The 24955-nt window shown below is 42.9% G+C and overlaps 1 protein-coding gene across 1 annotated transcript; it reads right to left on the minus strand.

Annotated features, from left to right (window-relative positions):
• Window positions 1–1484: 1484 nt before the first annotated feature.
• SRD5A2 (steroid 5 alpha-reductase 2) lies at window positions 1485–24316 on the minus strand. The gene is made up of 5 exons (XM_074168990.1): window positions 24027–24316; window positions 5277–5440; window positions 3319–3420; window positions 2126–2276; window positions 1485–1551 (listed from the first exon to the last, which is right to left on the minus strand). Exons 1-5 carry the CDS (start codon window positions 24308–24310, stop codon window positions 1485–1487), a joined length of 768 nt encoding a protein of 255 aa, XP_074025091.1. The 5' UTR covers window positions 24311–24316.
• Window positions 24317–24955: the final 639 nt, after the last annotated feature.

Here is a 24955-nt window from a genome sequence, read left to right on the forward strand (position 1 = left end):
TTACATTTGCCTACACATGGCAAAGAGTCCAGCTCTCCTGTGTGCTGCACAGGGACTAGTGCAATGGGACCCAGCCTCAGCTGGCCGCTCTGCTCTAGGGTAACGGAGACACTAATAATATGAGCAAAGATGGGAGGGTTTGCCCAGAGGGATGAAGCCAGCGTGAGCAGGACTTGGTATGCAACATCACAGAGACTTGTTTCTACAAATAGTGAGTGATAGGCTAGCACAGGTCTGTGTTTTACATACATTTTATTGTGTTTTGGAGAAAATTGTGTACAGTCCATCAGGTTACTCCAGCAGCAGGTAGTATGTTTAGTATATGCCATCTGGTCTTTTTCTTTCCAGCTACTCAGCATAACTCTTAGCAGGATTTGATGCTCTAAAGGGTAACTAAAACTATCAGCATCCATGAGGATGTCTCTTCCTATTGGGGTTAATGACATTTTTGGGAAAATTCCTAATTATATTCTGAAATTAAGAAGAGACATCCTGTGTTTTTGTGAAAATTCAATATCTCCATCAGTCCCTAATATGAGCATCTGAAAGTGTTCTCCATAGACAAAATGTACTGCCAGTGTTGAAGAACATTTTCTTCAACACAGAGCTTTTTATCTGTTGTAATTTTTGTCATACATCACCATCTCAAGTATTTTTATGAATAACAATTGAGTGGTTTTGAGTGGACAAGTTTTTATTCTGAAAAGAGCTCTGGATTTGCAAAAGAAAAAAAAAAATCTAATGGAGCTGCAATTGCTTTAACAAAGTACCTTAAAAAAACCAAACTGATGGCTGATGATTAATCATCTGACAGTGAGGACAGTATTGCTTAAAGAAGGAACACAGACATTGTGCTTGTGAGTGCCAGCTTAACATACTTCCATCTCTGCTTACTTCGCATCGCCTCTGTGCCGTGGTACACTGCTCCCAGCCTTGTGTCAGCACAAGTATCCTCTTGTTGCACTGTGGTTCTGGGAGCTAAGCTGGCTTTTAGATGAAAAATAACAGGCTGAGTTATTTTCCTGGCAAAGGAGACCCCTACTCTGGTTTAAAGTCTGGCAACACCTAGGGCAGTGCCGGCAGACTGAGGGCACGTGTGCATGGAGGCAGGAAGAAGCAGCTGCAAAAGTGCTATAAACTGGAGTGGCTGCTGAAGACTTTCTCTGAAATCATGGGCTAACTTTCTACTTTTCTGCATCAGTTTCTACCCAATGCTTTTTTTCTGATGTCAGTGCAGTTATATATCCATTTTCCATAGGTAGAACTTCACTGACAAGCAAACATGTTGTTTGGGGTGTCCCTTTGCCCACAATTATCGCAATTTCCCCCATAGTTAAAAACAAGAACTTCAGTTCAAATTACCTTTTTGTCTGTTACAACCACAGGTTATCATTTGTACAATTAATTATAGTCAGACCTAACATTAAAACTAGGAATTGAAAAAAGCCCTATAAAAAGAGAAAACAGAGTCCATATTTCAGTCATTAAAAAATAAAAGGAATCAAGGCTTTCCTTGATTTTGGATAGTCCGTAAATGTCTTGAGATAGTACCTGAAAGAAAAAAAGCAAGAGAGTGAACCTGCAACCATACATACAACGAAACTGCACAGTTTCAATACAGCTCAGCTGAGGAACCTTAAAACTCCTGCAGACTGCCATGCTTGGTTACCTCTATGTTACTCTGCAAAAGAGCGTTCTGTAACTATTTACACCACGTGAATTAATTAAGTGAAAGCTGATAATACTGTTAAGGTCCTAACAGACCTAAAGTAGAAACTTTAGGAATTCAGAGCAGGGGGCCATGTCTACTCCAAAGGATTGCAGAGGTTGCAAAGGAACCATTAGGAAAAGTTCACATCTACAAGGCTCAGTAAAAAGAGGCAGTGGAAGCAGTGATGTAACTCCTGTCGGATTAAATGACTATCAGGCCCACTTGACCCGACAGGGGCTCCAGCTGACTGCCTTACTTTTGCTCAGTCAAAAATAAGACAGTACACTTCTTGTACATAGTATTAAACTTCAATTTTATCTTGAATCCTGGCCCTGCTCCTCTGCTCCTCCCTGGCATTTTGCAACCTGCACTTCTAGAGCAAGCAGCAGCGTACAGCAAGAAACAGTTTGATACCTGTGATGGTGATAAGCACGTGGCCCGATGCAGCAAAGAGTAAAAAAGGCAAAGGCAAAGGCTGGTAGAGACCAGGTTGCTATGGCAAAACCAAACCATTCCACAATTTCTCCAAAGTAGTTGGCTCCGGAAACATAGGTGAACAGTCCCCCTGCATCAACAGACAAAATATGTAATTTTTGTAGTCATCTCATGCACATGGAAAGTTCTTTCCCGTAAAGTCAGCAGCAGAATAGGCTACCTTTCTTATTCAGAGCCCGTAACAGCAACCTAAACCCACTGCCCTGAAGCCAGTGGAGGAATGCCAAAGGAGGATCTTGTACAAGTACAAGAATCACAGGTGATTCTAATCCAGAGGCTTCCAGCACTTTCACAATCATTTCTTTTCATTTGCAAAAGGGCTTAAGAAAGCCCATTATTAAATTTAAGTTAATGTTATCAAGATCAGTCAATTCTCTTGAGGCCCTAAAAAATATTTTGCAACTCTAGTACCTTTGGGGTATGCAAAATCTGGATCTCAGTTTTGCACCTTAGCTAATCACAACATCTACAAGAGGCAGGTAAGTATTGGCGGTGAGAAACTCCAAGGGAGAGATTTTACCATCCATAATAGGCCAGCAGAAGGAGTCAACACTAAACCAAGGAAACTCTGGGATCCCCATCCATAATTTTCTACAGAGCTAGACATTTCTTGGTTCACTGCTCTGGCCCACAGCCACTCTTCATCACCAAGCCCCACCTTGATGGAGATGGAAAGGAAATTCTGCACCTTGCATCCTTGGTGTTATTTTTCCCCTAAAGTTTACACTTTGAATCTGCCTTTTACAGTGTAAGAAGTCCACTGCTTCTTGTCCCTGGGCATGGAGAAGACTATTATTTCCTTCTTTGCGGCTGCTTTTTACAAGGCTAATATCCCCCTCCTATGTTCCACTTCAATCTTCTCTAAATTACCCAGCCCCTTTCCTAAAACCTCTCCTCACAGCTCATGTTTTCCAGATACTCTTGTTACTTCTTGTGGACTGTGTGCAGCCAGCTCACGCCAGTCTCCACAGCTCAGAGGGGAGCCTGAACCAAGTACCTTGTGCGGTACTGGCATCTCTGCTATTATTGTTGCTTTGCTGTGAATTCAGCCAGAAAACATTAGCTATCCTGCTGCCCTACTTTCTCCAAGGAGATGGGGGATAAGAATATACCTTGAGGAATCTTGTAAGTGACTTCCCCAGGTTTCCTCAGCTGGCGCAGCAGGAGGTCACTGTGAATGTTGATTCCCATTCCCAGTAGAAATAAGAGGAGACCTAAGAAACGAACGAGAAATGGATTAGAAAGACAGCTCTGCCTAGTTACCCCTACTCAAGCACATATGTGAGGTTTATCTTTGGAGCAGACAGATAGAAGACCTGATGTAAGATGAGTGGATTCTTTTTCAAGTCAAATGATGTGCTGCTACTGAGAAGGCTACTGAACAAGAGAAGCATAGGTGAGAAATAACCCTATATCTCTGTGTCTGTTGTGAGATCACCATCATGACCAGTGATTCTTCAGTGCGGAGAGCAACTCTGAACACAAAAATTACCATCCTGAGAACACTGTTGCGTTGGTAAGACCAGAGCACTTTCAGCTGGTGTGAGAAAAAGCTGAACTTCTCAGCTGGCCATAGTCCCCATTTATTAAAAATCAAGGGGAAGAACAAAGTACACAGCTGACCCCACTGGCTGATGGCAGCCAGCCACAGCTGCGGACGTTATTGCAGAGTAACCACAGAGCTGTAGGCAAGTACCATCACTCTCATTTTACAGCTGGGGAAAGAGAAGCACAGAGAAAAACTTATCCAGCACATCACCGGAGATGGGAAGAGAATCTATATCTCAGTGCAGCTCAACCCATTGCCAGCAAGGCTGCTTGAACAGAGCTATGGACACGCTTGTGGAGTAGTTACTCACTGAAGGATGCTAACAGTTTCTGGCCAGAATAATTCATTGACCATACTCCATTTAGCTGAAAAACTAGAGGCATTTGATTGAGAGACTCTGCAGGTGACATGCCCTACATTTCATGCCACATTAGACACTGAGAAAACCACCCCCGACAATGATTGGGAGGCAAGGAAAGAAAAAAGACTAAGCGCTGATAAAACCTCAACACTTCCAGTAGCAATAGAAAGTTGGTAAGTCTGTAGAGGAAAAATACACTGTTTGGATTTTATTTAATATTTCAAGTACTGCTAATGCTGATTTCTTTGATTTTCATTAAATATATGTTTTATTTATCATGCAAATTTTGTGATGTGGTGCTTTCTTAGTTGTGTATGGAGCTTTTACTAAAAAATGTCTGCGATTTTTAATACGTGATGCTGTCTGAAAAGACTGAACTTGCATCTACGGTCTGAAATGGGGTACAGAAAGTACCTTGTTATTTGTACTTGTCACATCCAAAACATTTCCTCAGACCTCCATGTTAATCTTCATTTCTATGTGTGCATTTAAAAAACATCCTCTGTGCAGAAACAAATGCCACCTAGCTGCTCTTGTTCAGTTATTCTCTCAGGGATTTTACGGGGTGAAATTCAGCTGGGCTATTAAGTTACAGAATATAAAGGAACCATATTAACATACAACCAGACTGTGCGTGATCTCTAATCTTCCCATGTGCCTTTACACAAGAAAAAAGAGTCTTTTGTGTCTAAAGCTTCATTTATGCTGGGGTTCTGCCCTTCTTTTCTCTCTGGGTTGGAATAGCTGCATTGAGTGCAAAGCTCCCTGGTGGGGAAGAGAAAGCCACAGTTTGTGCCTGCACATGGCTACTGCTGGGTGGACACTTCTGGCTGAGCAAGGGCACATCCTCATTCAGCTGAGGCCTGAGATTGCATCTCCGCAGCCCGTAGCAGCGGGAGGCTCTAAAGTGGTGTCAGTAAAACAAGGCTGGTGATTTGAGACTAGCACATTACATCGTTCGCCCTCGAAGGTGGCTGCCTAGTAAAAAAAAAAAAAATCACTGCATATTTATTTGTTTTATCTGTGCCAGCAGGCAGGTTTTACGCTGATTTCCATCACAACTGATTTGACTCACATGTTCAGTGAAGATTAGGACATAATTCAAAATGCTTCCAAATTGCTTGGAGATTAGATCTTGGGAATCCTGCAGCTCTAATTACCTGATGTAAATCTGATGTCAGTGCACCAATCGTTTGGATATTCAGCGCAGTAAATCAGGTAGTACCCCTGGAGGAAGCCATTATAGATACAGAATAACGTGCCAAAGAAAAGCAATTGCAGTGGGAAAGGTCTGCCTCTAGTGAAGAAGGGGTAAATAAATGTCCTAAGGTAGATAAGAAAACAAAATCAGCACATTACTCATGATAACATTGTATTTGCAGTTTCTCTGCTGTAGGAAAAAAACCCTTTTTAACAAAACACAAAATATCACAGAATCACAGAATCACAGAGGTTGGAAGGGACCTTTTAAGATCATCTAGTCCAACCAATGAAAAAAAAAAAAAAAAAAAAACACAACACAAAAAAACAAAAACAAAACCACCACACACGCAACCCACACACACACCACCACACCACCCAACACTAATCCATATTCCCAAGCACTATGTCAACTCCTCTCTTGAATACCTCCAGGGATGGTGCCTCAACCACCTCCCTGGGCAGCCCATTCCAATGCCTGACAACCCTTTCAGTAAAGAAATATTTCCTAATATCTAACCTGAACTTCCCCTGGCGTAACTTGAGGCCATTGCCTCTTGTCCTATCATCTGTAACTTGGGAGAAGAGACCGACCCCCGCCTCTCTACAGCCTCCTTTCAGGTACTTGTAGAGAGCAATAAGGTCTCCCCTCAGCCTCCTCTTCCCCAGGCTGAACAGCCCCAGCTCCCTCAGCCTCTCTTCGTAAGACTTGTGCTCCAGACCCCTCACCAGCTTCGTTGCCCTTCTCTGGACCTGCTCCAGCACCTCAATGTCTTTCCTGTGGTAGGGGGCCCAAAACTGGATGCAGTACTCGAGGTGGGGTCTCACCAGTGCCGAGTACAGGGGGACGATCACCTCTCGGGTCCTACTCACCACACTGTTCTTGATACAGGCCAGGATGCTGTTGGCCTTTTTGGCCACCTGGGCACACTGCTGGCTCATGTTCAGCCTGCTGTCGACCAACACCCCCAGGTCCTTTTCTGCCAGGCAGCTCTCCAGCCATTCTTCCCCAAGCCTGTAGCGCTGCCTGGGGTTGCTGTGACCCAAGTGCAGGACCCGGCACTTGGCCTTATTGAACCTCATCCCATTGGTCTCAGCCCATCGATCCAGCCTGTCTAGATCCCTCTGCAAAGCCTCTCTACCCTCCAGCAGATCAACACTCCCACCCAGCTTGGTGTCGTCTGCAAATTTGCTGAGGGTGCTTTCGATCCCCTCGTCCAGATCATTGATAAAGATGTTGAATATAAAAAAAGGTCAATAAAAAATTAAAAAAAAAAGACAAGGAAAACAATGATAACAAAATAAGATCAGCAACTAACGGGAAGAAGAAATACTGCAGATACCCACATTTTTCTGATCTTTCAGGACTGAACACAAGATGGGTAGCTAAAAATCTCATCCAGATCCACTGCCACCTCAGGAATGTCTCTCTGCCTTCCTTCTCCCTTCTTGATAAAATGGGGAACTTGTGCCCACAAACAGCATTTTTGTTTTAAGACCTTGGCTGCCCTTTGCAGTAGTGCTGCAGAGGGCTGAGCAGAGGATGCTGTGGAGGCGCAGGGGCACACTGATGTTCAAAGGAAAGTATTGCAGGGTAGTACCAATTCCAGTACTGGTTCCCCAAATGAGCATTGCTATGCCATACGCACTGTGGAGGAGCTTTGTTATGGAGAAGACATTTCTGATCCCGCTATGAGGACTGATCCCTGAGGGCTTTAGCCCATGGTAGCAGATGGAGTTGAAGGCCACGTTGAGACCCCTCTGGCTCCCTCATCCCCTGCAGTGTAGCCTGAGGTGTAATCCCCTTTCCCAGCCTCTCCCACTCCACTCAGATGACCTCTGCTCATCTCCGACACATAGCAGCTCTCACAGAATCACAGAATAACATGGGGTTGGAAGGGACCTCTGGAGATCATATAGTCCAACCCCACTGCCAAAGCAGGTCCACCTAGAGCAGATTGCACAGCTCTGTCCTGCTCTGCTTGGATACTTTGACACAGAGGCAGAGCAAGGCTGTTGGCTGCCTGGCGGAGCTGCTTTGCTTTCAAACTTTTCTTTAAAATAGTAAGAGCTAAAAGCCTAAGTTTAATATGCTAATCACCAAGATTTCCATACAGCTCCAGCAGCTAGCTCTTCCTTAGACAAAAGCTGTGCTAACACTAGAAGTGACATTTGTAGGAGCAAATAGATAGCACTTGTATAGTTTTAATTTTCACATATCTTTGGTTCAGGTGGGTGGATCACTCTTGACACTTTGGACAATCCATATCATCCTTGGGAGAGTAAAATGGAGAAGTTATATTCATGTTTGTTAGGCATTTTCTTACACGGCCAATTAAGTTCTGTATGTGATAAAATCTACACTCTCTATTTCTTTCTTTTGCCCTCTTGGGCTTTGGATGGGGCTCACGATAGGAATACATAAGCACTATATATAAGCACTGTTGATAAGTAATCCACCTCCCGGTTGCCAATATCAATTTAAACAAGCTGAGGCATAAAATGTCATAACATTATAAATCTAGATTAAATCATACCGAGCATGTCTAAAAGTGAGTAAGCAGAGTACAAGAAACAACATGTGAATGTATTCACTGCTTTCCAAAGCAAGGTAAGCCAGATTTCCACCAGTTAAGACAGCTGTGATGCGGAAGTGCTCAATATTTCTAAATAAAGTGAAACCAAAGAGGTATGGAGAATATTTTTCAGACAGTGATATCACACTTGTCATATTTACTACAGTATGGAAAAGAATGCGTTTTGGAGTAACATTACCAATAATTATTGGTTTTGCCCTTCAGGAATGGGATGCTGGATTTATGAGTAAGCAAGGCCAACTTTAGCAATCTGACCTGCCTCTTGAAGTAATATTGACAAGCTGGACCTGAGTAGCTATGAGAAGAAGTGGGAAACTAGCGAATGAAAACTTGGAGAAAGCAAATTGTATAGAAGAGAGAATGGTATCACTCCACACAAAGTGAGTTTAGAAGGGGAACTTATACAGCAGATTGGAGTGGGACCTGCACTGCTTTATCCTTCATCAAAACCATTTATGTTTGAGAGTCTCTTAAATTTTACAGCAGAGACAAACAGAAGTTTCTAGCACGAGCTGACATTTCTCGGCTCCCAGCAAAGTTGATTGTTCCCATGGTGCATCCTGATGCTGCTGTTGCAGGATAAAGGTTATAGGCCCTTGAATGTGACTTGTCCTGCAGTAACAGGAGGGCAAAAATCAGCAGTAGACCTATCTTCCATGGATGTAGTGGATGCAGGACAGAATGAACCAGCATGCAAAGCATAAGTACAATTGCAGGGGAGGGGAGTATAAGTACAATTCCAGAAGGCATCAGCTTTTCTTTTGTTGAGGGAGTGAAATCCTGGCATTGCTGAAATCCTGCCTCATAGCAGTTTTGAAAATCCAAGTCAGGATTTCATCCAAGAATCTTTGTTGTGGAGAAACTCCTCTGAGGAAATCTGCTTTGTCTGTAAATCCAGAGGTCAGATTCGGTTTTCTATATCTGAACAATACCTAAGTCTTTGTTTTAATACAGCACTTGGTAGCTTGTATTACACAGCTACTTGAGAGTGCATAAACTACTCCTCATGGGTTTTGAAAAAGCAACTGAGATAAAGTGGGGACATTCAGTAGATTTAAATATTCCATGGAAGAGCCTACATCTCTGCTGGAATTATTGTGCAGTGTGAAAATCAAAGGGGGACTAAAGGCCACCATTTTAGAATAACAGCACAAAAACTAGCCTTTTGGATTTAGACCAATGACAAATTTGACCTTTTTTTTCAGTGGAGTATTGATGACTACTCCTTTATCCCTTTGTTAGCTTTATTAGCCAAAGGCATCTGCACCTCCATTGCCAACAGCTTCTTTTTAAATGAGTGAATAATAAATTATTCTTCTCCATCATTTATTTTGCAGAAGAACAGGTTTTGAAGAGAAAATAATTTGATGTTGCATCAAATTTCATCTTAAAAGTATTAGTCCAGCTCCAGAGACCTTCACCCAAACTGGGGGAAACTATAGCTTTGCTCTTATTCCCATAGAAGGTGGAAATCTTTTCACAAATGGTACCATAATCCCCTAAAAGTGGGTTCTCGGTCCTCCTCCAACATCTTGCTAATTGGAGACGTCGATGCTGATGCTGCTATGTCTTTTCCTCTCAATGGCCCAGATGCAGTAGTTCAGATAGTAGCGGGTCACACTTTCCAGTCTGAAAACTCAAGGTGCTTGCAGTGCTCATGAGTTGTTTTACGCCTGGGGCAACTGAGTCAAGGGCTCAGTGCAATGGATCTTCTTCCATTATTTCTGAAACTGTCACTGGAAAAAGCTGGTATCTCCCAGTGATTAACAGCATCCAGTTAGAACCAACAAAGGAGAATTCTTCCTTGTCACTGGTAAAAAAGGCATTGAATCGTGAAAAGCATTGACCTTTTCTACTTGCACTAGCAGGTATAAAAACAAAATGCTATACTTCAATTATTATGCATTTTCTAAAGGGAAACCAAGAACAGAATTGTTGGGTTTGGTACATTAACAAGTTGCATCAGCAAGTCACAATGCATCAGCAAGTTACACTCAGTATGCATTTATGTTGGTATATTTGTCTCTCAAATGTTTCCATTTTGGTGTACAAACACCAAATAGGTTTTAAATACCCTTAAATATGAAATACTAGTTTATTTATATTTGCTATTAGCTAAACCTTTGTTTATTCCTTCTTGTTTGCAACGTGGAAAGGAGATCTGAATAAGCGCTGAACTAAGTGTTAGGAAAAATTGATTGAATGCCCATAACCAAAGGCAACTGAAGCAAGAGCTCAGAACCAGCTGTTAATATCTTTCCCGCCATCACCTGCCAAACTGGGAAAATTCATTGGAAAGATGGAGATTTGTTTTTAAAATATGCTGCTTTTTCATAGCCACAGAAGGTAAAGTGAAGCTAATAGAGCAAAGGAAATATATCTTCTGTACAGGTCCCTGTTGAAATTGGTACCATCAGACACTAGACAGCCAGGATCCTGGAGTCCAGGACATATGGCATGATGGATCTTTTGTCTAAAAAGCTAATCACTAATACTTGTAACAGCCTCTTTGACTGGAAGTGCTATGTATCTACAACTGTAGGAGGCGGGACTCATTTCTATATTTAACTAGGTAATCCTATTTTCTTAAAATAGGTTTGTTGAGTGAAGGAATTAACATAAATTGGATTTATTATAGGAGACACAATCTCTCGTGGTGAGAGAGGGGCTCTGACAAGAAGCGGGGGTGTAGGGACAAGATCCGGAATCAAAAAATCTAGCACGAGCAAAACCTTTTGCTCAGGCTAAAGACTGAACTCAATGCCAAGCCAGATATCCCAGTTGAAACCCTAACTAAGCTTGGTCCAGATTTATACTTGTATGAGCATAAGAGGACAGGGCAAGGGTTAACACAACCAGATGGACTGTGGTGATGACAAGCATGCAGATCTCACGGTGCTTCATGCTTACCTCTACTACTTGATAGTATCCAAAGGGCAGCAGTACTTTATGAGAATGTTTGCTGTTTTATCTAAGCAATGGTGCGTTAAAGGCTTAGCCAGCCAAAGTATATATTTCAGCAAGGTATCTCACTCTTTTCTTCTCCAGAAATAACGATTTGATATTTATGAAGACAGATCACTTTGTTCTTATTGCTGAAGTGTGGGTGTCTGCCAAAAGCGTGAAATGTGTGCCAGAGTAACTTAACCAGACACTATGTTATGAACTTCAAAAAGCTTACTGCTCCACTGGAGCAGAGAGTTCAAAGAGTTCACAGAGGCTAAGAGAGTGAGCAGAACAAAAGGATGCAACTGCATGAAAAATGGTACAAAATCCAAGGATGCACAAATCTGTGCTCTTACAACTGCACTTAGAGAAAGTGTAATTAATTTCCATGAGTGGTCTACCTGGGTCTGAGAAATGACTAAAGGAAGTCAGACATTTGGCAATCTATCCATCTCCAAAGCTAAATCTTGGTCAGACTGTATCCTGACCAAGGATACATACAGTATCCTTAGTGTAACAACTAGAGTTGCAAGACACATTACTAGTAGTCTTTAAAATACTCTTGACTGCCTTTTTCCACCCTAGTAATTCCTTCTTTTCTTCTTTTATGCCTAAACTCTTGCTCTGTTTACATTTTGCTCTTCCAGCCTTCTTGGCTTTGTCCTTTCTTCTTCAGATTCTCACCTCCTTTATGGCTCTTCTTGGTTGTTTTTGTTTTCCAAGTAGGGTTTGTCCCTCTCACTTCCCTACCATTCTGCCTCTCTTTCACTGTAGTTCTCTCTCCTTTGTCCGTCTCCCTTTGCAGTTATGGTTGTGTATCTTTAGCAATAAGATTGCTCCTCCTGGGCTTCCTAACAGGTCTTTGCAGCAGCTTTTCTGGATCCTGTAGCTGGAAAGGACTCAGCAATGACACAGGATCAGTATGGTTTATATTGACATGTACATGAAAATGCATCATGCTTCCTATACTATTTAATTCCACATTCCATTGGCTTTGCACTGCCTCCATAGTGTCATGTTTCAATAAACTACAAACTCTTTGCATAATTGGGACATATAACAGCATTGATATACACAGTTGCTGCACTAGAAGCTGGCTGTTTATTCCAGAGCAATTCCTGTTCTCAGGAACAACTCCGCCAAGTTTAAATTGCTTTTCCTGGGAACAGCCAGAGACACATCTCTACATTTTAGTAACCTTAATCCAGGCCAAGTTTGAAAACATGAAGGCTTTAATGATTCTTTTTTTTAAAACAGAAAGGTTCTGAGGAGAAACAAATAAATAGAAAGAACTCGATAGCATAATGTAAATACAACTTTTTTTCCCCTCTCTTTCACTGTTGTCAGGAGCGGCAAAAGTTTTCTAGATGCACATGCATTGTCCTGCCCCAGATGTGTGACAGGAGTCACTGGGAGGTTTGCTTAGGACAATACTGTCCAAAAGTATTTCCATGTGCATCTCTAGCAGGAGACCACCCTAATGTGACTAGACTGCTTTGAGTAGCCCAGCTAGCTTATTCAGAACTCTTTAGCTTTCCTGCCCCACACTAAATGATGACATGAAGACCTAGCTCAAGGGGATTTGGCTTTCTAGGAAAGCTGCCCAGCCCATCTTTGCAGTACATCAAAGTGCTGCATGTCCTCACTCTGCCCCAGGATCTGCTCCAGCATAGTCTTGCCTGGGAACTGATCTGTTCCTTAATATCTCTGACAGGAGAACCTTCTTTCTCTGCTGGACAACACATCTCTGCAGATAACCTTGATACAGTGACATTTTCCAAAGATGTTTCTGGGAGGCAGTCTCCCAGCATGGACAGTGATGGATTAAGTTGGTGAACTGTAGCACAGTTTAAAGCAAAACAGTATCTTATATATGGCAAAAGTTAACTGGGTATTGCTACTCTACTACATGTTTATAAAGAGTAATTAGGAAGAAGGAGGTCAAAACCAACTTCCTTCAAATGTGAACTTTTTTCATTATTATTGCAAGTCACATTTTGATGTGCCTTTCTAGGAATGGTGAAAATTTCTGCCCATCCTTAGATATGATATGGTAGCAAGTGATGTTTCAAAACTTCACAGCTAGATAGAATTTAGCTGGGTCTTAAAATTAATTTGGATTTATAGAAAATTATATACATTTTTCTTCTTATCAGTTGACTTTCCCCATCTTCCTGTGCCAAATATTTTAACCCAGTTTAAGTATTAACTTTTTTTATGAAATAACTTCATTGCTACTTTTGTATCTATGAGATGTTCCAAAAATAATTACAATGTAAGCTGAGTGGTCAGCAAAGATTAACACAGCTCTTATATTCAAATATGTGTAGATGTACATGAATTTAATTATTTTATCAAATTCAGTAAAGACCACCCTACTTATCAATTCACCTGTCACATTTAATCAACATCTAGAGGAAGAGAAGGACACTGCAAGGTGTGTAACTTAAGAATAGTCTCTTGATTTATAGTTTGAAAGTATTTCTTTACCCTAATTCTTCTTGACCAAAATTACTTTAATTTTGAAGGAGATACCAAGAATATAACTTACACCAAGGGAAATAGGAGCAGTGTCTGGGATGGACATTTATTTGTAATCATACTCCTATGGTTATTTCATAAATTTTTATTCTTAACTGAGCTCTTAACTGAGCTCCCCAAAAGTGTGAAATGACCTAATTGTATAAGCTTTTGAGTACACAATGAGGCTTGTGAAAATTTGTTCTTTTGTCAAAGTATATTGGCTCAGTAAAAAAGTGCTACATCACCCCATAATGGCTGCCTCTCTTACGATAAGAAATGAAAAAAATAGACTTGTGGACCTTGAAAGAGCAAGGTCCATAACAAATTTCCCACTGTGCATATGGAATGAACCTTAACACAATAAGGGAGTATTACAGACATCCTATTATTAAAACAAGTAATTTCCTTGTTTGGTAAAAGCATTATTATTTTTAAGTAAAAACATTAACTGAAACTCCTGTATATAATTTAATCTTTTTTCTCTCTGTCTTTGTATAGCCTTTTGTAACTCTACTTTTCTAATATCAACAGCAGGAATCTGGTAATGCAAATTCAGATCTTTACACCCTCATCAGTCTTATGAAAGCTCAGCAGAGTTCAGTGCTCAAAATGTATCTTCCAATAAGGCTTTAAAATCCCAGGATATCAAGTCTTATAACTTCCTCACTGGGCCCAGACCTCACATAGGTGACATCAGAGGGACCTACTTATGCCCTGGTGACAGCCTCATGGCTGGGACTTCAGGTCTCTGCCCTGGGACTGCAATTTGAACAGCTCTTTGCAGAGCAACTGGGACTGAACACCCACCAAGACTTTGTGTACTTATCAGTGACAGGTAAATAGGAGTGACAGAGAAGTTTCAGAGCAAATACAAATACTCCTTTAGCTATGGCCCTGCTACATGTAGCAGAGATGGAATGAAGAGAACAAACTCCTGTGACCTGATCTGTATGTACTGTGCTTCCCTTTCCTTCTGGAGGACAGAATAGTCATTCCGTGTATGGAGCTCAGGCCAGTGGACTGACTCCAAGAAAACAAATGTTGTCTGGAATCATAAATTATAATACTATGCAGCACACAAGTATACAAAACATTCTTCAATAACCAGATTAGGGAATTACAGCCTTAGGTCACACAGTAGGAGTGGCGGATATGATGGAGAATGGAGAGCAGGAGCATGGCACACAATAATGACTATCTGGGAAGAAAACCTGGAGTGCAAATACAAAACCATAAAGGATTGTAAAGCTGCCTGGTAATGACAAAATAGCACAAACGAACTGGCATCAGACAGAAATATACTGTTAACCGGCATGTTGTCTTGTAAAGAAGTGAAGAAAGATAAAAGTTACCTCTGCAGAACTTCTTCCAGTCCAAGGGATAAAAGTAAAAATTCTGTGGGTACACTTTGGGCTGGGCAAAAACTATAGGTTTCTGTAATGTTAGCCCACTTTCCAGTGGGAAAGGAATGTTTGCAATTAGGATTATTGTGAATTTGATTATTTGTGCTAATAGTTAGGAAGGCAATCAGCTAGTATTCTATTCTGAGAGCGTAATTAGGAAGGCATTAAATAATGTTAGATGAGGCTGCAAAGAAGCAAACTCCATACCAGCACTGGGTATGTGAACATTTTACAGTTCTGTGGCAAAGCATACAGAGATATTTTTGTTGACTATTCATACATTAATTTGAGGAACCTGGGTAAAAATAGCAATGAATCTAGTATTTTCACTGAAGAGAATAAATTAGCTATTAGCATTACTGAAACTCACTAGGATAAATCAGATAAATCACAAAAAGTTGAACTCGTTAATTGGGGAGCAAGGAATTCATGAAAGAGGCAGAGCCAATGGCCAGCCTCTGTTAGGGATATCACTACCAGATCTAGAGTTACTGGTAAGCCCAAACAGCAGGAGAGAGGATGCAAAGGTATTACCATGCAGCTGGTAAAGGCCAAAAGAAATCTGGTTAGGGTCTATTACAAAGCATCGAGGTGAAGCAAAACAGAGAATAGGATTTGTTACTTGTCAAATACTGTATGTTGTATATTTGGAGATTAACAATAGAGGTTTCATGAGGCCAATAATAAAAATGTCTTTAGTTATTGACACTTGATGATGGTGACTTTCTAAGACAAAAGGATAAAATAACTACTTCTATGAGGAAAAAAGAATTAATCTCTGGATTGAATCTGGTGGTTATTATATGGTCTGATCATTTTCACCATTAGCAAGGAGAGTACCACTTAAAAATCTATACATATACTTCAAACTTAATCTAATCTCTCTGTTTATCCACTTCATTTTTCAAAAAACATAACTAAAACCCCTTATGAACTAATACAAAATACATCTAAAAATTATGAGCAATTTAATTTATAAAAGACTTACTCATTTTGGGCCTGGATCCACCTGCATTTCTCTGGAGGCCTGAGCTGCTTTCTTACTGATCACAAGTTGGCACACCTACATGAAAAAAATGACCAGCATGTCCAGGTAAATGGTGCACCCACCTGACCAACCAGGCAGTACAGGTGGGCTTAAAAAGGGACTGCACAAGCCATAGTCTGCAGACCCTGGGGAGAGGGAGAGTCTTTTTCTTTCTGCCCCCAACTTAGTTTTGGAGAGAGGGGAACTGACCAAAAGAAGTGTAAAAGACTTATGCAGGGATATTGTTTTCATTTGCTCCCCATTTCCCACTCTTTTGCCATGAAAGCCTGCTTTCCCTGATCTTTTTAGAAAGATGTCAATTTGTAGAAAACCAAGTACACGCACACCAAATGCATCACCTGCAACCGAAGGGGTTTGGGGATCCAGCTGTGTCTGAAAGAGCACTCTACTAAATGTCTGTCGGATTCACCTGAGTGCACTTCAGAAATGAAAACAGCAATAATTTTAATATACTATCAGAGTAAAAGATTATGGTTTTGATCGGAAACAAAGTTGCAAGAGAAGAAAATAAATAACTGGTGGTATTTGAAACTGCAATGCCTCTTTGAATTGCTGGTGCCCCAGCTACTATGGGCAGCAGAGCCAGGGGCAAATGCACCATCTTGTCTTTTACACCAGTATTTTCGGGATTAGCTTTGTAGGTCAGTGAGACAAGGCCTTCCTCCCTGCCATTCATGGTGGAATCTCCTCTGCTCCCCTGCCACCCTGTCTCTCTCAATTCTAAGAGAAATGCAGCATTGCAGTTTATATGGAATTTCATTGTGACGGCTTCCTTTCATGATCTTATATTTTGTTTCCCTTACTGTTTTTGGTTTTGAAGCTGGACTGCAAAATGGAAATACAGCAAACTCTTTCATGTGGCATGAATGACACCACAAGACAGAATCTGGCCAGAATGAAGGAAGACTACAAAGCCCTGGGAGTGCAAGCAAAAAGGATTGGTGCCTAAGTTACCTTTTCTTCCATTTTACCAGTTAGAGAAAAGGGAGCAGCGAGAAATGGATGGATAATGCATATCAACTCCTGGCTATGTGGCTGGTGCTGTCATGAGGGTTTTGGCTTTTATGAAAATGGGACATTCTTTGATGAATACGGCCTGCTAGAGAGAGATGGAATCCACCTGTCGAGAAGAGACAAGGGAATCTTTGGCAGCAGACTTGGTGAGGCAGGCTTTTAACTGAAGGACTCAGGGGGTGGGGTCCACAGTGGCAGCACTCACACCACTGCAACCAACTGGGGAATAAGCCAGGCCAACCAGTGCAGTGACAAATATCCCTCAGCTGCCTCCTAAGATGAGAACCAGAAGACCGACCACCTCAAGTGTATGTACACCAATGCATGCAGCCTGGAGAACAAACAGGAGGAACTGGAGCTCTGTGCCCAGAAAGTGAAGATATCATAGGAATAACTGAAACATGGTGAGACAACTCACATGACTGGAGGAGTGCAGTGGATGGTTATAGGCTGTTTCGTACAGACAGGCAGGGAAGAAGAGGAGGAGTCATGCTCTATGTCAAGGAGAACCTTGAATGTATAGAAGTCAACTACAGCAATTGTGCAAGCTCTATCAAATGCCTCAAGATCAAAGGGGTCATCTCCAAGGAGGATCTTACAGTAGGCATCTGCTACCGACCTCCAAACCAAGACAAAAAGGCCAATGAAGAATTATGTGGGTCAACGAAGCAAGCTTCAGGTCAACAGAATCTGGTTCTTGGTGACTTGAACTACCCAGACATTTGTTGGAAGAGCAATGCAGCAGTTCACATGTCTTCATCAAGTTCCTGGAATGTGTAGAGGACTGCTTCTTCATACAAATATTAGATGCGCCAACCCGGAATGAGGCACTGCTGGACTTGCTACAAAGCAAGGAAACTTGCTTTGTAGTATCTTAGTTAGTGATAGCCTTGGTTAGTGATGTCTCAGTTAGCAATATCTTGGTTAGTAATATCTCAGTTAGTGATAGCCTTGCAGTGATCACAATATTGTAGAGTTCAGGATCCTGCTGAGCATGCTGAAGGTTAGTACAAAGACAAAGGTTTTAGATTTTAGAACAGCAAACTTCAGCTCACTCAGAGCTCAGCTGGGAGGGATTCTGTGGGAAGCTTACATGGAGGATAAAGGAGGAAGTGAGTGCTGGGAGTTTTTTGAGAACACTCTCCTGGAAGCGCAAAAACAGTTCATCCCCTTTAAAGGTAAGGGAACTAGGCAGAGCAAGAGACCCCCTTGGCTTAACTGTGAACTTCTAAGACTGCTCAAAACCAAAAGAGAAGAGTACCAGAGATGGAAAAGCAGATGAATACCCATTGAGAACTACAAGGGCATCGCCAGGGCATGCAGAGATACAGTTAGAAAAGCAAAACCTCAGCTTGAATTGAAGTTGGCCAGAGATGTCGAAAATACAAGAATGGGTTCTTCAGGTACATAAACAACAAGCACAAACAGAAGGAAAATATGGGCTGTTAAACAGGAGAGGTGAATTAGTCACCGACAATGCTGAAGAAGCAGAGGTTCTCAACACTTTCTTTACCTCTGTCTTTACCAGCACAGGTAAAGGGTGCTGGGCCATCTTGTCTAGAACATGCTTTTGCCAAGAACGGTTGGACCAGATGATCCCTGTGATCCCTTCTAACTTGGTATTTTATGATTCTATGATTCAAACAGGCTTCTCCTTGCCACCTGACAGCTTCATCTGGCATTCTCACTGTACTCCTTAACCAGCACAGCCCCTCTAGCAGGAAAGGCTGTATTACAAACTACATTTCAAAGCAAAATATTTTGTAAGTCATTTATCACAGGAAGTATTCCTGTACATACATGTTATGCCACTCATCGTTTTCAGCTCATGGCCAGGTTTTCACTGAGACTGCATACACAGATGGCAGACTTGGGATTCAGTGCTTTTCTCACTTTCTTCCTCCTTTTCTCTGCCTTCCCACCCCATCAGTTTTGGAGGCCCTACCATCACAGGCCCTACCTTATGAAAGTGAAGAAACTATGAGCTTACCTAAAACAGATGTGATAAATTCGATGTTTGCCTTAGCACCATGGAGCATTTGGATTTGATTAAATTCACACCATGGTACAGTAATGAAGTGCACACTGAGAGATAAAGAGCTGGCTAACTAAGGATAGCAAAGATGCAGGTATAGGATTGGGGATTCCTCCCTTCCCTTTCCTCCCCTCAGTAGCAGCAGTCTGCCCTTCATGAAAGCCTCAGGGAACACACCATCTTGTGCTTGCCACAAAGAGAGAGGCTGCTGCCTAGTGGTGGCAGAGAAAGACGGAGAGCATACTGCTGTCTCAATTCACCACAGGCCGTTGGGCTGCTGCTCACGGGCCAAGGCAGGAAGCGGGAAAGATCTTCTGGCTCCATCCACCTCCCGGGCATCCTCTCGGACAGCAAATCTTTGCATTAGACTATGCTAGGGGAGGGATGGCTCTTTGTCCAGCAGCTGGTACTCAGATGACCACCTCCCTTCTCTTTCAGCAGGTAGGCTAGATGGGAGCACACCACTTGCCAGACCTGGCTCATGGGGCTCCACTGGACAAGCAGAGAGGTCCTACAAAGTCCTGTCAATGAGGAGCCATCAGCACTAACCCAGGGAGTTTCCAGAAGAGGATTAGAGTGTCTTTACAACACTCCAGCATATTCTTCAACGACCTGGTAATAAATACAAAATTACCACTGATAAAGCTGGCACATGATACAAATTCTAGACAAGTGGTGAACACCAAGTGGGTAGAACAGCATTACTGAGCACTAAGCTCATACAGAAAAGTTACTTTAAAATCAAAGAAATGCAGCCATACAAACACAAACCATTCCTAAGGAGTGGTAGATTGTAACCTTGGTTACAATAGTGGTTACACCAGTTCCAGGGTGCTCAAAGTAGCCTGGAAACACAGGTCTTCCTAGTGTGGCTCCAAAACAAAAAGCACTCTTCCAATCTGTAAGCATGCCAGTAGCATATGGGAATAGGAAGGTGATATTGTCTCTAGATATACTACTACAACTCTGATATTGTATTCTACATCCAACACTGGTGTCTTCATTTTAAAATGGATGTAGGAAAAGAGAGGAAAAAAACCACAGATATTATCTGAGGGCTGAGGGGAAAAAAATGTCTTGCATTGAGGGCCCTCAGCTGTGGGTCAGTGACACAATAAATCTAGTTTAGGATACCTCAGATCAAATAAAAAATGTTGCAGCTACTTGACACCAGGTGCAAAAGCAGGACAAATGAATTTTGCTGGTTTAAACCTGTTCCTAAATTTATGAAAAGGTAATTTTATCCTAACCAACTTCATGCTGGATGAAGTATCATGTGTCTCCACCACTCTATGTCAGGTCAGGTAATGTCTGTTCCCCTGTAGCTGGCATAAATCCACCATAAAAACATAAATCCAGCATAAGCACCATATCATGTGCAGTAGCTAATTAATCAGAAATATGAACATGTGCTCCTATATTATCTGGATCACACTGGTGCAGATAAATGACCTGACAGCTCTGTACGAGCAAATTGAAAGATGATCTGATTACTGTATAAGTAATACCATGGTAAGAAAATACTAAAGGATACTAAGGAGTACTTTAAATCAGCACAGAGTGTGAAATAGCAAGCACCATTGGGAATAAAATGGGGCTAGTCAAATTAAAGCAAGACATTTTAAACACATTGTTTAAGTGATAGTGAAAGCGTTCAGAAGACTACACTACCAAAGAAAACAATGGATTATCTGTAGAAAATGATGGATCCTCCATCTTCTGGGGTCTTCGGATCAAGACTTGAGGTTACTCTGAAATACATGCTTCAGTTAAACACAAGCTACTGGGGCAGCACAGCTGATCATGACACATAGGAAGTCAGAATAACTAGCACACCAGTGCTTTAAAAAAATCTATGTTTCTCCATTATGGACTATATTGTCCTTCTGAGCACACTTCTAATCAAAACTTCTCTTCCACATGCATGTTGGTGTAATAGATGAAACAAAATTAGGAATGATAAAAGCTTCCCTGTGGAGAGGAAGAAGTCACTACATTATGTAACAATATACAAAGAAACTTTTCTCTGTTTCATACAAACATAAAGGAATGCTTAAAAACAGATGTCAGATGCTCAGTAGCAAAAGTAGGAGTAGTTTAACAAAATATATTTATAATTAAATGTGGAACAGCTTTATTCACTTCAAAATTTTAGTCAGAAAAACTGCAGCAGGCTACATCCATTAAGTAACTGTAATTTTATTATTGATCAGTTGTATGTTTTAGCCATTATACTTGCAGTCAAGTTGAATCATGAAAATATTTGAAATTCTTGTTAGATTATTTCTAGTAAAGATAATAAATTGAAAAAAAAACATCAAGACAAAGCCTGGCTGTTATATCAAAGTACTGAACTTCTTTTCAAATACTATACACCAATTAAATGTCCTAACCCAGTGTGACCAGTACCCCCTGCTCCTAACCCCTGGTAATATGGTTAGCATAATCAATGCCATTTTATAAGGCAAACAGCCATAATATGTAAGTGTGCGGACCAGGTATTCCTCCCCCCTCATTCTTTCTACCCCTTTTTCAATATCATGATAGGACAGTTTGCCCACCAACGTTGTTGCCAGGATGTGGTGGCACCAATTATTGAACAGGGAAGTGTAACAGCACATGGGTCTATGAAATCCAGCAGCTGCAAGTGGACTTAGATGGGAACTGCTGCTGGATGTCACACCCTGTGATCCCCCGCTGGCCAGGAACACCTCCACTGTCGTCGTCTTCTTGCTCCGAAGACTGAGTAACTCATGTTCTTTTAGGTAAAGTCTGAGTCTAGATTACAATTATTGTATCATGTGGTGATTATTAAGAATTCCACCAGATCTGCAGATGGTCCAGGTGACTAAAAAGTCTAGGTAAATAAAAATTCTAGATAATATGAAAGCTATGCAAATTATTAGAAATTCTCTCTAATTGCAAGCTATGCTAATTGCTAAAAATTCTGTGTAACAATAAAATTCTATGCTAACTCCTAGAAACTGTAGATAACACTAAGCTATGATGATTGTTAAAATTTTTGTGTAATAATAAAGCTCTAATTATAATGTGTGGTCACTGGTCATTCTACCAAGGATCCCCCAAAGAACTTGTCTCTACCCATAGCCTCAGGTGATACCCAGAAAAAACTCCTAATTTGTGATTTTTGTTGCTCTTTTATATAAGAACAGAGCATTAATAATTAACACAATATTTCAAATATCAATTGATTTGGTAGAATCTCAGAATGGCTTGCATGAGAAGAGACTGCATGCTGTAAGAATAATACTGGAGTAACACACAGTATTAGAAACAAAACTGTTTGTTGTACAGACCTGGTTAAAATAAGGGCTTTTATTTTTACAAAGGAAAAAGTATACTCTAGCCACAGATGAGAAGACCCCCAAATTATTTGAGGAATAAAACGTATGACAACACAATGCCTAAGTCTAGCAGTAATGTTGAAAAAGAAGCCACTGACTCAGAAGACGTACGCATACAGGAAGGGTAACAGTTCTTTCAGTTGTCTAGTGGTGCACGTTGATTTCTGTGTTTCTGAAACAGTCAGAAATTGTTGAGAATAGCAGAATGCATTAAATTAAATTTGGTATAACTACATATAATTAATACATTTAGCTTTCTGGGAGCCAAATGTGTTATAGTGCCTTCCAGCTGACTCACTGCAGCAAAGAAAAGACAATGTTAGTGATAACGAATATATCTCTAATGTAGTGTTTTAACACTTTGAACCATTCTCCATTTTAAATTTATCTACAACAGCCTAGAGTTTCTATCCCTAAATTTTCTGTAGAGATATTGCAGCTGGATTTTCAACATATTGATTTTGGTTGAGTTGCAAATAGTAATTTCTGATCAATTACTATATGAATGTTTTTTATTTCTACTTTTCTAAGCAAAACAAGAAATAGAAAAAGGAATTGGGGTAAAAAATGGCAAATCAAGTCAGAAAAAGTTTTGCTTCAGAAGCTACACGGCTTTTTACTACATAATGGCATAACACTGTCACATGCACTTGCCATTTCTGAAAAGCCAGTTTTTTCCATGAACAGAGAACCAAAAGTCAAATTCCTCATGGAAGAACTCCATAAAAAATGGAAGTGGAGCAGAAGATAAAACACACTCAGCTCAATATGTCAGAAGATATATTCTGCTGATATACGCCAGAACAAAGTCCCACTGACTGCAGAACCAGGTGACAACTGTAGAGCCATGCCACTTCAAAGTTATCACCAACAGCGGGTCAAAACTCTACTTTTTCTTTGAGGTCCTGATTAGTAAATACAGAATTAGAGTTACAGCATTCATTGACATCTGGTAAGGCAAAATTTCTAAAAAGGAAAAAAAAAAAAAAGATAAATGCGTACTTCGGTAGTGAAGTAGAAATGACGAATTGAGCATAAAGAACCACGTTTTGTGCTACGGTACAGAAAGCCTGCAGTGACTTTTTTTTTTTCCCGTGCTAACTGCACAGCAATGCGGCTCATTCAGTCCTTGCTCCCTCACTGCTGTAGTGGTTTTGCATTCGGGCCATCCTCACGCGTGTTCCCACAGCTGGCTTCGGCGGCCGGCGCTGCTCCCGGCACTGCGCGCTGCGCTTCTCCTGCCCGCAATAAGCACTCGGCACGTTCCTTCTCATCTATTTGGATTAGTTTCAGCCAAAACTTTCCGCCAGCTTAGCGAAACCTCGTTCTATTGTATTTTTTTAAGCAACAATCCAAAGCATACATCATCTCCCCTGCTTCAGGCACCCGAGTACCACCTGCTTCTTCCCCCGGCGGCCAGGACGGCGGAGAGATGCCGACCCGGCAGGGACCCCGTACGTTCCGAGCAAAGCCCGGGGGCGCGGATGAAGGTGCTCCCGCGTCCTGCCGCAGGCGATCATCAGAAGGACCGCGCCTGACACGGCAGGGAGCGATGCTGCCACCGAGACCTGCCCCAGCCCCATCGCCCAGCCGGCCCCGGCTGAGTGCATTCCCGCAGCCTCCCTGGGTTTATCGTTTCCCCCGTCTCCCGAGGGGAGGCCGCAGCTCTTTGCAGCCGCCGCTCGACCCCGGAGCGCCGGTAGCGGGGCGGCTCCGGGCGGCGGGGGCGGGGTGGGGGGGGGAACTGGGGGGCTGCGGAGCCCTGCCCGGCGGCGGTACCTGTAGAAGTAGTGCCAGCAGAAGAGGCAGCAGAGGAGGCGGCAGCCGAGCGGTTCGAGGCGGGGCGGGCTGCGCAGCGCCAGCAGCAGCGCGGGCACCAGGAAGGAGGGCAGCTCCTGCAGGAACCAGGCGCAGCGCGCCGGCAGCCGGCCCCGCGGCCGGCACAGCCGCTCCTCGTGCTTCCCGTAGCGGGACGGCACCCGGAGGTACAGCGAGAGCTGCAGCAGCGCCAGGGCGCCCAGCAGCGAGCTGAGGGCCAGCACCAGGCTGGGGAAGCACTGCATGCTCGGGGGCGGGCGGGGGCGCCGGGCAGCGCGGGGCACGGAGGCAAACAGCCCTCGGCCAGCGCCAGCCCCGGCCTTATTAGAGCCGCGGCCGTCACCCCGCCCCGCCGCGCTGCCTCCCATCGCCCGGGCTCGACAGAGGGCGCAGCCCCTCTTGCCGGGGCGGGCGAGGCGCCCCAGCCCGCCCCGAGGGGAGCTGTCACCCGCCGGGCCCGCATCGGTCCTTCTCTCAGCCGTCCGGCTAGCGGCCCCTCCGCTGGGCGCGGCCCGGGGGGTGACGGGCGGCCGTTGGCGGCCGTTGGCGGGCGGCACGAGGGCGGTCGCTGAGGGCGGGTCGGGGGCGCGAGGGCAGCTCACGGGCGACGGCGCGGCCCGGAGGTGTGGGTGTGTGATTCCCAGCAGGAGGCGATTTCTCCCGGTAAGATGGGAGCAGCGGCGTTTCCTTCCCCTGCCCCCGGGGAGGTGTTGCAAAGGGTTTGGCTCATGGCGGCCTGGCGGTCCCAGCCTGGGTCGCGGCGTGACTTCTGGGTCAGCAGGCACTAGGCCATTGGCAGGCCGTGAAACGGTAACTGGGCCTGCTGTGCATCCGTCACAGTGAATGCCACACCGTGGCTCGTCTGGGGATCTGTGATGGGCTGCCTGGGC

This window comes from Numenius arquata, chromosome 2 (genome assembly GCF_964106895.1).
Source record: "Numenius arquata chromosome 2, bNumArq3.hap1.1, whole genome shotgun sequence".
NCBI classification, from domain to species: Eukaryota; Metazoa; Chordata; class Aves; order Charadriiformes; family Scolopacidae; genus Numenius; species Numenius arquata.

What these genes read in the sequence shown, in the direction of transcription:
- SRD5A2 (XM_074168990.1), bottom strand. Translation starts at nt 24,310, where the DNA reads ATGCAGTGCTTCCCCAGCCTGGTGCTGGCCCTCAGCTCGCTGCTGGGC. An exon ending in TGCTGGCACTACTTCTACAG is followed by an intron (nt 5,441 to 24,026) that starts GTACCGCCGCCG and finishes TATCTACCTTAG; the next exon opens with GACATTTATTTACCCCTTCT. An exon ending in TGACATCAGATTTACATCAG is followed by an intron (nt 3,421 to 5,276) that starts GTAATTAGAGCT and finishes TTCGTTTCTTAG; the next exon opens with GTCTCCTCTTATTTCTACTG.